This window comes from Lepisosteus oculatus, chromosome 4 (assembly GCF_040954835.1).
Source record: "Lepisosteus oculatus isolate fLepOcu1 chromosome 4, fLepOcu1.hap2, whole genome shotgun sequence".
Lineage (NCBI taxonomy): Eukaryota > Metazoa > Chordata > Actinopteri > Semionotiformes > Lepisosteidae > Lepisosteus > Lepisosteus oculatus.
The window spans coordinates 39,101,889-39,113,527 of NC_090699.1; the positions used below are offsets into that span (position 1 = coordinate 39,101,889).

The 11,639-nt window shown below is 35.5% G+C and overlaps 1 protein-coding gene across 3 annotated transcripts; it reads left to right on the top strand.

Annotated features, from left to right (window-relative positions):
• The first annotated feature begins 31 nt into the window (after positions 1–31).
• On the top strand, positions 32–11,371 carry zdhhc6 (zinc finger DHHC-type palmitoyltransferase 6). 3 transcript variants are annotated; one of them, XM_015347573.1, is made up of 11 exons: positions 32–101; positions 1,543–2,059; positions 3,711–3,802; positions 5,471–5,630; positions 6,540–6,701; positions 6,804–6,857; positions 7,048–7,215; positions 8,742–8,783; positions 9,142–9,287; positions 10,351–10,397; positions 10,990–11,371. In XM_015347573.1, exons 2-11 carry the CDS (start codon positions 1,793–1,795, stop codon positions 11,091–11,093), a joined length of 1,242 nt encoding a protein of 413 aa, XP_015203059.1. In that variant the 5' UTR covers positions 32–101; positions 1,543–1,792; the 3' UTR covers positions 11,094–11,371. The 3 variants fall into 3 exon arrangements, with proteins under 3 accessions (XP_015203059.1, XP_015203060.1, XP_006630836.1); XM_015347574.1 differs by lacking the exon at positions 32–101 and adding an exon at positions 108–501; XM_006630773.3 differs by lacking the exon at positions 32–101 and adding an exon at positions 510–795.
• The last annotated feature ends 268 nt before the right edge of the window (positions 11,372–11,639 follow it).

An 11,639-nucleotide genomic window follows, 5' to 3' on the forward strand; every position in this document is an offset into this window, starting at 1 on the left:
GTCTTAGTTCAGAGTACACTGATTGACGGGGGGCGGAGGTGCTGTAATACTGTAACACCTTCAGGAAGTGTCAGAAAGAAGCTAGGAAGCGGAGAAGGGAGGTGGGTCTGACTTAAAGAGACAGTTAATGTCTCTACACTTAAAAAATGAGCTTTTGTCCATTCAGTCTAGTTTATTGTAACTTCAGGAAATGAGCGGGAATTGCTAATTGTTTTTCACTTATTTATTTTATTGTCGTACATGTTTTCTTTCTATCCTCAAGGCTGGAGGTACTGAGAATCTGGCTTCATCATCATGAGGTCTGAAGGAGTTAGAGCAGTACGTAGATTATGAAGCGTAAGATAAGAAAGTGCTCGGCTTTCATACTGCGATGAAATAGGACGATCTTGCAAATAATTCAGTTCCAAACACAATATTTAAAAACCAGACAATTAGAGATTTTAAAGTTCAGACAAGTTAACGGCATAATGGGATTCAGAAAAGGAAATTCTGCAACAGAAGGTTCGTAATAGCAGCAATAGTTGCTGCCTAGTGTAGTCCTTGCTTCATGAGTGCAGTACAGTTGAGCGTTTAGTGCCATGGATCTTACAAAATTATTTTAAAATATTTTTAATCTCTATGCATAAATTAAACCCCAAAGCTGAAACAGGAAAAGTTATAGACCTATTGGAAATTCATCTAACCGTTTAGTATTGTTGTTTTTCATCAGTGCAAGGTCAGTTTTTTAAATCAGTGATTACAATCTATGTGGTTTTTGGTTTAGAAAATCACAAGGTAGTTGATATTTATTTCTCGGTGAGTACAATATATCTTTTTATGTTTATAAAGCTGTTTAAACTAAGAAAATCGCACATGTGCCTCAATTGGAAGATCGTGAGTGATCTTGTAAAATTCTTAAAGACCTTTGTCTGAATGTGTGCACTTCAATGAAATGTCGAATTGGTGTAAATAGTACTGTTGCCTTTATTCCGACTTGACTCACGCCTTTTTTAGCCGGACTCGGAAAGGGATTGGAGATGATTCACAGTTAAAAATAGTTTAATGTTTCAGCTCAGGCGGAACCGTGTGCTTTCTCCGGCGGGACTAAATAAGATTGGGGTTTGACAGGTGGTTTAGCAGAGCAACAACAAAGATACCGTAGAACGCGAAGATACCCGTTGAAAAGACGGCTATTGTCCAGACATGTATCTTAAAATGATTTTCAGTCTTTGAAACAAGGATTTAATATATTATTTAATTATATATATATTCTAGTTCTGTATGAAACACGGTCAAACAGGTAGCAGTGAGGCAATCTAAATGTGAAAGAAACTGTTGTTACAGGTACCTTAGTTTTGACTTCTATTTAAGTAGACATTTTTTTACATGGGTGTGGTTCTCAATGACGCATTACAAACAAACCTGTAGCAAATGAGTATTTCTCTAGTTACATAGAATTTAAGTTTTTGTATACTGTATGGAATTCACATTCCCTTTCATATATTGAACTACAAGACGCCTTGTTCATTATTTAAAACGTCACTGTTTTATTTTCATTTCTAGATGGAGCACATCCTTCTGTTAGGAGATCAGCTAGCACTCACCAAGTTGTGAAGAAGAATGCTACACCTTACCCTAAGAGGATGCACTGAGAATTGGACTGTTCAGACTACTTTGAATGTGACAGTCTGGATCTTTGGCAGGAAAACCAACAACTGCACATCAGATTTTGGGGGGATTAACCAAGAAAAAGTGGGGGAAAAAACCACCTGATATTTTTTCACAAAAAGCATTTAGCTGCCATTTAAAAAAAATGAGTATTCTGTCTTCATTCATTAAATTTGAAAATCTACATGAGCTGAAGCGATTGTGCCATTGGGGTCCTATCATAGCCCTGACAGTAATAGCTGTGTGTTCAACAATGGCTGTTCTGGACTCCATCATTTGGTTTTGGCCTTTAGACTCCACCGGTGGAAGTATCAATTTTATCATGTTGATAAACTGGACTGTTCTTATCCTCTATAATTACTTCAATGCCATGTTCGTAGGTCCTGGCTACATTCCCCTAGGATGGAAACCGGTAAGAACTTCGAGGACAGAAATCCATTGCTTCAACAGAGACATTTGCACATAATTTTAGTTTATTACCTGCTATTCACATTTCTCTCCTGCTGATAGCAGGACACATATCCACTTAGTTGTATTTAGTGGATTTCTTGAAGAAATGTGATTTAATTACATTTTTGTATTCTGAATTTGTGATTGCCCAAAGTTCTGCAGGTATTGCTTGCATTAAAATGAAAGTAGGAGTAGTATGCTTGCATAGAGCTGACCATAAAAAGATTTAGTGATGACAGAAGTACAGTATTCAGAACAGTATGTTTTTTTTTTTCAGGAAAATTCCTACTGCCACTCTTATCACTCGCATAACTTATCGGTGAATATGGAAATAGGAATCTGCTTGCTTTTAAACTTGATGAGCACAGGTTTAATAAACCAGTATGTGGACTGGTAGCTTACGTTCCACATTACCAAACTAAAATACAGTCCTTCCTTTGCATGTCATTTCTCATCATATTACATTTCTTAATATGTTAGAGAAGTTGTGGTTCTATAAAAATCTTTGGATAATCATTATTTCACTTTCAGTTACTCGCAAGTATGTACATGCTAGATATTATAGTATGTAAGTACAACATGTATAAATATAGTAGATGTATACACCAGTAGTCAGTATGATCACGAGACTGTTGAACTGAGCGTAAATGCTTTAATACCTTGTTCATGAGAAGGCATCACTCTATCTCTACAGTAGCTCTTATTGTTGCTTCATTTAAACGAGGCTAACTGAATGCACCTTGTAGGCTGCATGCTGAGTGAAGTTTGCTTGTAATACTTTTCATCTGCAGAATTTTCAACAGAGCTGATTCAGTTTTCTTTAACTTGTCTCTTCATATGCATTCTCAGAGTGTGGAATTAAAGCTTTTACTTTCCTGCCCCTTACTGCCCCATGTCTTTCATAGTAAATTCTATCAGTTATAAAGAATATGTGAAAAAAGACTACTTCAATTTTATTTTGTCAGGTAAAAATAAAGTATTTAGTTCTGACTTTTTGCAGTTATAATGGTAAGAATAAAGCCCACACAAGCTTTATACAGAAGACATCATAGATTTTCAGGCATTAGTGAGAATAATGTCTGTTAAAGAAGCAGAAATTTTAAAGAATGCCCAAACATTCTCTTGTAAAAGTAGTGACTCCCTTTTATTAGCCTTAATTGTATGCATTCCTTCTACTTCATTCCTTCTAAACCCTTTGCTTTAGATTTTGTAAAAGTAAGCAAGATCAAATACTAAATAAGTACTGTATAAATCAGTTCCTTTGCAGAAAAAAGAGAAGAGGCATAGAAATTATTTTATGAATTAGGTTTCCTCTGGGGCCTGAGGACACTGGGCTCTCAATTCAGTGCTGAGTCACACTAAGTAGAATGAGGAAACTTTGCCAGGTTGCATACAATCGGCCACTTGAGAGTGAATATTGTTTCCTCACATTCAAGAACTTGTATGAAGTTTCTTATTCACTTCATATATTAGGTTTAAGAAACCTCTGATTATATCTGTATTGGTCCACCAAGCCTCCAAACAGTGTAATCAGTTGAGGGGAATCGATGGGCATGGGTTTTGTACTCTAACCTCATGTTAAACTTAGACTGCGTTGCTTCTTATTTCAATAGGAGAACCCACAGGATATGTGTTACCTACAGTTCTGCAGAGTTTGCCAAGGTTACAAAGCCCCAAGGTCACATCACTGTCGCAAGTGTAACAGGTAAGGATATGTTACAGGCAGCTACGGACAGGTAATTCCATAGTGGTTATTATATATTCTGGAAAACTTGAGACAAACTCATGACCTCATCAATTATTAAAAGGTAATTTTAGGCTTATTAGGTTATTGAATAAAGTGACTCATATTTAACATCTTCAGGTAACAAAATGCAATTGTTTTATTTCTGTAATTTCAACTTGGCATAGTAACATTAAGAATGAATGGTAATATTTAGCAACAGTTTTATTTAACTGTTATATTTTAGTTGTGTACTTTTTTGGTTAGAAGTATGTAAGCCTAACGAACATTTCAAAACTCTGAAATCAGATTTGTTTTTCTTTTGAAGCAGCTAGGTGTGCCTTCTTGTGGCGTCATGGCATGGCACCTCACTGGTCTACTGCGATAGAAATAAATAAATGCACGTTGTCTGACGTTCTGTGCTTGAGAACTACTTCCGGGCTCCAGACCACATTTTTGGGCCTGGAGCCCAGAAGCAGGACTCTTTTTGAATATACCAAGCTGAAAAGGAAAGGAAAGAAACACAACATTATAGCTCCTGAGCCTTCTTCTGACATTGTACTCTCTACAGCCGAAATGTTGTGTTTCTTTTATTCTCACTGTGGAATAAACTTATACTTGTTCCTTTGCAGCCTATGCATGCTGACACAACTACCTACTTGAAACTCTTTCTTAATATACTACTATTTTGACTAAATGCACATTCCATGTAGGAATGGAGTTGGTTATATAAATCTGTGTCTGCTTGAAAGAAATCAGTGCCGAATGATATATTTCCACATTTATATATTATCCAAAACGGATATTTAGTAAGGAAAAATTGACTCAATCACTGTGCTCATTTGTTCTGGATCTAGATTGATCCCTATAGTCCAGAGATCCCCAGAATATGTCTTTAGCTCCCTCTGACATAGAGTCCTCCAATATAAGTACCACAAACGCTGATTGAATTTGTATTGACCAGAGTATCCTCATCTGGCCATACAGCAGACACCTCGGTGCATTGCCTGGTGCCTGTGAGCTTGCAGTCTTGTCTGTGAAAGCTGCATTGGTCCTTCAGTCATTAATTACTCTCCTGCGCACTGGGGGACTTGCAGGCTTGCAAAGAAACTTAGTTGATTAACTATTGGCATCTCTAAATTGTGGCAATAAAAAAAGATTCAACTGTACAGTATGCAATTTCAGCTCAGGCTCTACAGTATAAATGGAATGGAGGATCTGAAAACACAGGAAGTGAAATGTACAGTAAGCGGGGTAATAAATATATATACTGTATATACTCTAGACAGGTTTAGATTCAGGAGCCTGGATATTATTTCAGACTGTCTTAAGGGATTCCCCCCATAAAAGGAAACTTTTCACAAGCTTAGAAGTGTGTAAAATCATCAATCTCCCACAATGGACACAAGTTATAGTGAAGCTGTTGATCTTTTTATAATAAATATGAAGCTGTTGATGTTTTATATAAAAGAAATATGTCCGTTAGCATGACCATATGATGAAAGTGGGAGTCCTTATGGAGGCTAATTTCTTGAAAACAGGTTCTACAATTAGAAAAGGTTGAAAACACCCCTGTTCCAGATTTCCGGAGACTTTAAATGTGGAGATAATTAAAATTTGTAATGTTTGACCTTTCTTTTGTTTTTTCAGGTGTGTGATGAAGATGGATCATCATTGCCCATGGATTAACAACTGCTGTGGTCACCTCAACCATGCCTACTTTACTAGCTTTTTGCTGTTGGCCCCACTTGGGTGCATCCATGCTACTGTTATTTTTGTAATGACTATGTACACACAGCTGTATGATAGGGTAAGAGGCATCAGGAGAGTTAATTCATCGTGAGAATTAAAAAAAAACTCCCTTCTTATTTCTGTAATCACACTGAAAGAATAATAAGTAAAATATGAATATTTTATTTTTATAATAGTTACAATTATTTATAATGGTTTAGAATTATTTTGATACAACTCACATGAAAGTCTTCAACAAAGATGTAGTATCTGGTTTCAGACCAGGGATATTGTTCCTAATACAGTACTTAAACCTCTTTGTAATGAACAACAGAATCATCAGTTTAGAGTTTTTATTGAATATACTGTTTTTGTTGGCAGTATTTCTATCACATTTATAGCAAAACATTCTTACTTAACCTTGAATGTAAACAATGTTAAGAAGGTCTTTCTAGCATGATAAACTGATAGAGTAATTAAAATATCATTTAACCAGAAATTTCCAGATTATTTCACTGCTGATTGGGCTACAGACTTCTTTGATCAGCAATTAAAAGGACGTATTCTTTCGGTTTTGTGACTCGGCAAGACATGCTATTGGTTGCAATATTCAGAGTGCTTTAAATGTTTTCATCCCCAAAGCTTCTTCGTGGCAAGAGGTACTCAGGGCATTATCAGTGTTGCATTATATAAGGACTTGCAGTTCTGAATAGTCCAGAAACACCTATTGTAGGGCTTGAAACCCACTGCAAGATACAAGTTTGAATACCATGTATTAGATGCATCTGAAACTTATATTTTGTCATTTATTCCACCATTAAGCTCACTTTCAAGAATGTCTTAATTTATGATCAGCACTGGCATTCCTGACCAGAAGAAACCTCTTTCCTTAGCCACTGAACTAGTAAGCATAGCTTATGTGATGAACACTGACAGAAGAAATGTTGCTTCAAACATTCGTAAGGAGTTTTGTTTCCTGTGGTGACAGATATCGTTTGGGTGGAGCTCTGTGAGGATCGACATGAGTGCTGTCAAAAGAGATCACCGGCCCATCATTCCCTTTAGCGTCTCAGCCTTTGCTGCAACTCTGTTTGCCTTTGGGCTGGCACTTGGCACTACAATAGCAGTTGGCATGCTGTTTGTCATTCAGGTACTAGAGACTCTGCTGTACTCCTTAGTGTTTTGTTTATGTTTGTGCAGTTTTATATTGTATAAATTAATGTTGTATAATTTGCTGGATTTTAATCCACAGATGAAAGTGATTTTAAGAAATAAAACCTCAATAGAAGCTTGGATAGAGGAAAAGGTGTGTACGTCATTTTTTTTTTTTATAACCAGTATTTGCTTTGTATTTTATTTGTATTTTAACAACAGATTTTTCTTCCGTTTTGTTTTTAATTTATGACTCTCAGAACCTCTGCATGTTTTATGTACTTTTAATTTTGTTTTCTTGTGATCTTTTTTTCATAAATAACTCTGCCAACATGTCTCTCCAGGCCAAAGACAGAATACAATATTACCAAACAGGAGAAGAGTTCATCTTCCCCTATGACCTGGGAAGCAAGTGGGAGAATTTCAAGCAAGTATTTACATGGTCAGGTACTCCAGAAGGAGATGGTGTTGAGTGGCCAGTTCATGAGAAATGTCACCAGCACACATTAACGGTAAGTGTTCTGTCAGTGCTTGTGCTGGCTTGTGAAATGTGCCACTGGGAAAACAAGTTGTCTTTAGATGTATCCAGTAATACCAACTGTTTTGATGCATACACTCAATAAAATACTTCTCCCAGTAGAGTAAGATGTTGTTTAAAGTTTATTTATGACTCAAAAAGATACCTACCTCTCTTTGTCTACTAAATTCCTGTTGGAATTTGATGGATCTATATTTTAACTTATTGCATTTTAAAACAATAAGGACAATTTTCAAATTGAATTTTGAAAACAATATATCTTTTTCTTCGGAAATGTATATATATATATGTTGTGCTTTGTGTTTCATTGCATTAAAAGGACTTAATATTCCTAGTGTTATGTACCGTATATCAGAGGAAATGGAGAAAGTAATAGCAATAGAAATCGCAAGCAATAAAGAGATAAAAGCTTCTTTAAAGGACAGCTTAAACTTCAGATTAAATCATTTTAGAGAAAAGTAAAAAATTGAACACAGCTTTGTTACCACACTTGATAGTACAACATGAAAAGTGTCTGACATGGTAAAAACAAATGATCATTCAAGGTAGCATTTCACACGGAATGTGTTTTTTCAGCATCTAATTATAGTTTGGGGGAATGTAAAAAGTATATACTGCTCAAATTAAATTTAATACATAACCCATCTTTAAAAATCCCTAAGCATTACTTAAGGGTTTTAATAAAATCCAACAATTCATACATACCTTTCCCCATTCGTTTAAACTGTACTGTATCATATTCAGCATAAGTACAATTTACTTAAACATGTTGTTTGTGCACTTCTTGAAAGCATTTTTTTTATTTTTTCTTCTTTTATTTTTGTCTACCCCAACCCTTTCTGTATATTATGGTATGCTGAATCTGGGCTGGGTATCACCCCTGTAAAATTCTTCATATTCAAGCTGCACTACACTAGTGAAAAGGCAATTTACTACTCTGAACAGTGAGAACAAACCCTATAAAAACCTCATGCAGGTAAATTCAGGGATACATACAGGCTGTTGTGAGTTTATTACTGTTTATTGAGAACATAGAGATGACAGAACCCAGGTATTTTAATTAATAACAGGGAGATTCTGAAACCAACTTTAAAATTACATTAAGTTCTTATATAGTAGAGTCGTGCATGAATAAAAGATGATCTAGTCTGTATGTATCTTTAGGAACAATGTTTCCTTTCTTAGTACTGTCAGTTGTTGTCATGACAAGGGATGGCATCTGGCAACAAAAAAAACTTTCTCAAATTGCCTGCTTGTCATGTTAAATCAGTGGAATGCAATCGGAGTAGACATTCGTTATTAAACCTAACTGCAGTCCTTGGCAAAAATCACATGGAAGCACTGCAGCAAGGGTGCTGTTTGAGCTAATTGCATTCCAGTGGTGAGTGAAGTCTTTAATGTTTGTGTATGACTGATTCATTATGGATGTTTTACGCCATGACATTTCATGACTGTATGGCAAAGTGAATGAACCATAACTTCTTTGTTATTTTTTTGCAGATTGAACAACTGAAACAGAAGGCTGATAAAAGAGTCAGAAGTGTAAGTACTGTGCTACTAAATTTAGAACACCAGGGGGCTGTAGAACTCTGTGCAGCTTAAATAAAAATGTTCTTAAGGCTTGTTCAATGTATACAGTATGTAGGCCGATTTCAAGCACAGCTCAGCTATTTTAGTTTTGTTATGTGACTGGAGGTGTTTTGAGGCAGCAGCTTGGTTTGGCGAATACTTGCAAATGCTGTGTTTTGCCAAAAACAAATGAGGCAGTGGGAGAAAACCACTTTCTTGCTTAAAATACCTGTCATCTCACAAGTGCTGTGAAAACATTGCGGATTATATTAAAGAAAATAGTTTTATTTTTTCAATATAAAGCACAAGCTTTTTTTCCCCTTATTGACAGGTACAGTATCGAGTGATCGAAGACTATAATGGTGTTTGTTGCCCACTCAGTAAGGGAGTGAAAACATTCTTCACAACCCCCTGCACTGAGGAGCCTAGAATTAAACTGACTAAAGGAGAGATGATCTTTGCCACCAGGAGCATAAAGTAAGTTCATTCAACCCATTAAGGATGTTAATAGTCACAGCTGTTCAGACGTGAATTAAGTTCTCATTTAAAAGTAAGAATATAGGTTTTCTTATTCATTCTGTGCTTTCTTATTGGAGAAATGCAAACATCTTGTTTTTAATAATCGGTTTGCCTTGTTTACTTGAGTAGTTACAGTTCTTAAAAGACAACTGATACCTAACTTTAAGGGGGTGGGGAATGAAGTGCCTGCAAATTGTGATGCACAAAGAGCCAGATTGCTTGCATCTTATCCAAGAGAGTTGCATATTAGTTAACAGTTACTTCATAATTTTCTTCAAAATCTATCATCCTTTTTTCCTGGTTAAAAAAAAACGAACCGCCCTCCCATTTCTTGTCCTGACAAGTTCAAGATTGTCAAGATTAATGTACAAGTGCTGGCTAGAAAAAGAAACGCACTTTGTACTAGCTAGCCAATCAGACTGCAAATATCCTTTCGGTTTCTCTTCCTGACTCCATCACCTTCCCAGTCAACAATACAGTACATGGGCTGTCCAGCAGTTGTACACTTACTTTTTTGTCTAGATCAATTAAATAAACAAATTATTACCTATGTAGTCTAAAATTAAAAACATTTTTTTCTGTACCTGTGTATTGTTTTTGTGTTCTAATTCCTATATATTATGGACTATTTTCCTCAAAGTTACCAGACAAAATATCACTTTCAAGGTACATATACAGAGTTCTTTATTAGAAACTTGTTTTGTTTTAGTGATAGTGCCCTCTCATTGAAGGCTCTGTTAGATGACCTTGGCTACTTTATGGCCGTTGGCTTGACAAGTGACAGATAAGTGCGCTTATCCTCATCTTTCAACCATAGAACCTTTATTGAAGTGCTGGGCAGCGTTTGCTGAACACTGTTAATCTCAAAACAAAGCAAAAATTATTTAGCTTAATATGTGTGATTAAATATACCACTGACTGGTGAATTCATGAGTAGTTCATCACCATACATAATTCCATAGACACTAGTGAATTCCAGGACATGTTAAGATGGGAAGTGTTTTATTTCTATATTTTACAGATGGTGGATGTATGGAGATAAGGTGCTTGGTGAGGAACAGACAAAAGGTATAGCTTAAACTGGATTTGTATTGCCAGGCTATATAACAAACAGTGTTTAAAAAGACATTGCTGATGTCATTGAAGAAATTGTTTCAGCGTTAGAGACTTTTTGGCCTGTTTATAGACTTATAGGTCAAGTAACAGCAGCAACTGATAGGGTTGCTACCGTTACATGACCTATAATTTTAGAAAGAAAGGAATGAACCTACTGAAAATAAATTGCAGGTTACAAATTATCTATTTATAAATATATTTTATGATATATTATGTTAATCGTTCTGTAGAGGCTAGATAAGTATATGCTTTATAGATTTTATTTATTAATGTTATAAATGTTTTAAGTAATCATTAAAGACCATAAGAAAAATTTTACATATGTACAACAAAGAAAGTAATTAGGTTAATTGTTTAATTGACTACTTGGATTGAGACAAAAGCAGAAGACACTGGGCCCTTCAGAAAGCTGGAGCCCCCCTGTTATGTTTAATTAATTATGTTTCTCTTTATTTCCGCATTTTGTGAAGATGAGTGATGGACCTTCTTGGGAATATTTTATAAAGACTGATTCTTAACTTTGTATTTGTTTGATTGGTTTTAGCTGGAGTTCGTATCCGAGGGTGGTTTCCACGGAGATGTGTTGAGAAATGCCTTTATGACACAGCAAACGATGCAGCAATGAATGAGGAGAAAAAGGAGAAGTGATTTTTTTTTCTTTTTGGTGGGGATATTGAGAGGGGTTAATATCTGGACACATTTTATTTGGTGGTTTTTGACATGTTCTTTTGACAGAACCCCTTACTTGAACCTTTTTCTCTGTTATTCTTGAATTATGCAATTTCTCTGCTTGTTTGAAGCAGGGTTTTGTGCGGTTAACTGTATTTCTTTGTACTGTGCGAATACATTTTTATTCTATTTTGTAACACAACCCTCCATTGTATGCCTTTGGATTTTAAAAAATTAAATCATGTTGCACCCCTGGACAGTTTGTTGATTACATATATACATGTCCTTTTTATTTCTGTAACTGAGCTAATTATTAATCAAATGTAACCTCATCACACAGTTATGTGAATTAAATTACATCTATTTTAACTATGCTTTTCATGAAGCATTATGAAATTGAATTGCAGCCGCAGTACCAGTACAATACAGTACGGTTACAATACCAGTAACAGCATCAGTTTCAATGGATCTCTGGAGTCTTTACATCCCATAAATTAATCTGGGGGTAGTTTACATAATTAGATT

What these genes read in the sequence shown, in the direction of transcription:
- zdhhc6 (XM_015347573.1), top strand. Translation starts at nt 1,793, where the DNA reads ATGAGTATTCTGTCTTCATTCATTAAATTTGAAAATCTACATGAGCTG. An exon ending in TTTGCCACCAGGAGCATAAA is followed by an intron (nt 9,288 to 10,350) that starts GTAAGTTCATTC and finishes TATATTTTACAG; the next exon opens with ATGGTGGATGTATGGAGATA. An exon ending in TGGTGAGGAACAGACAAAAG is followed by an intron (nt 10,398 to 10,989) that starts GTATAGCTTAAA and finishes GATTGGTTTTAG; the next exon opens with CTGGAGTTCGTATCCGAGGG.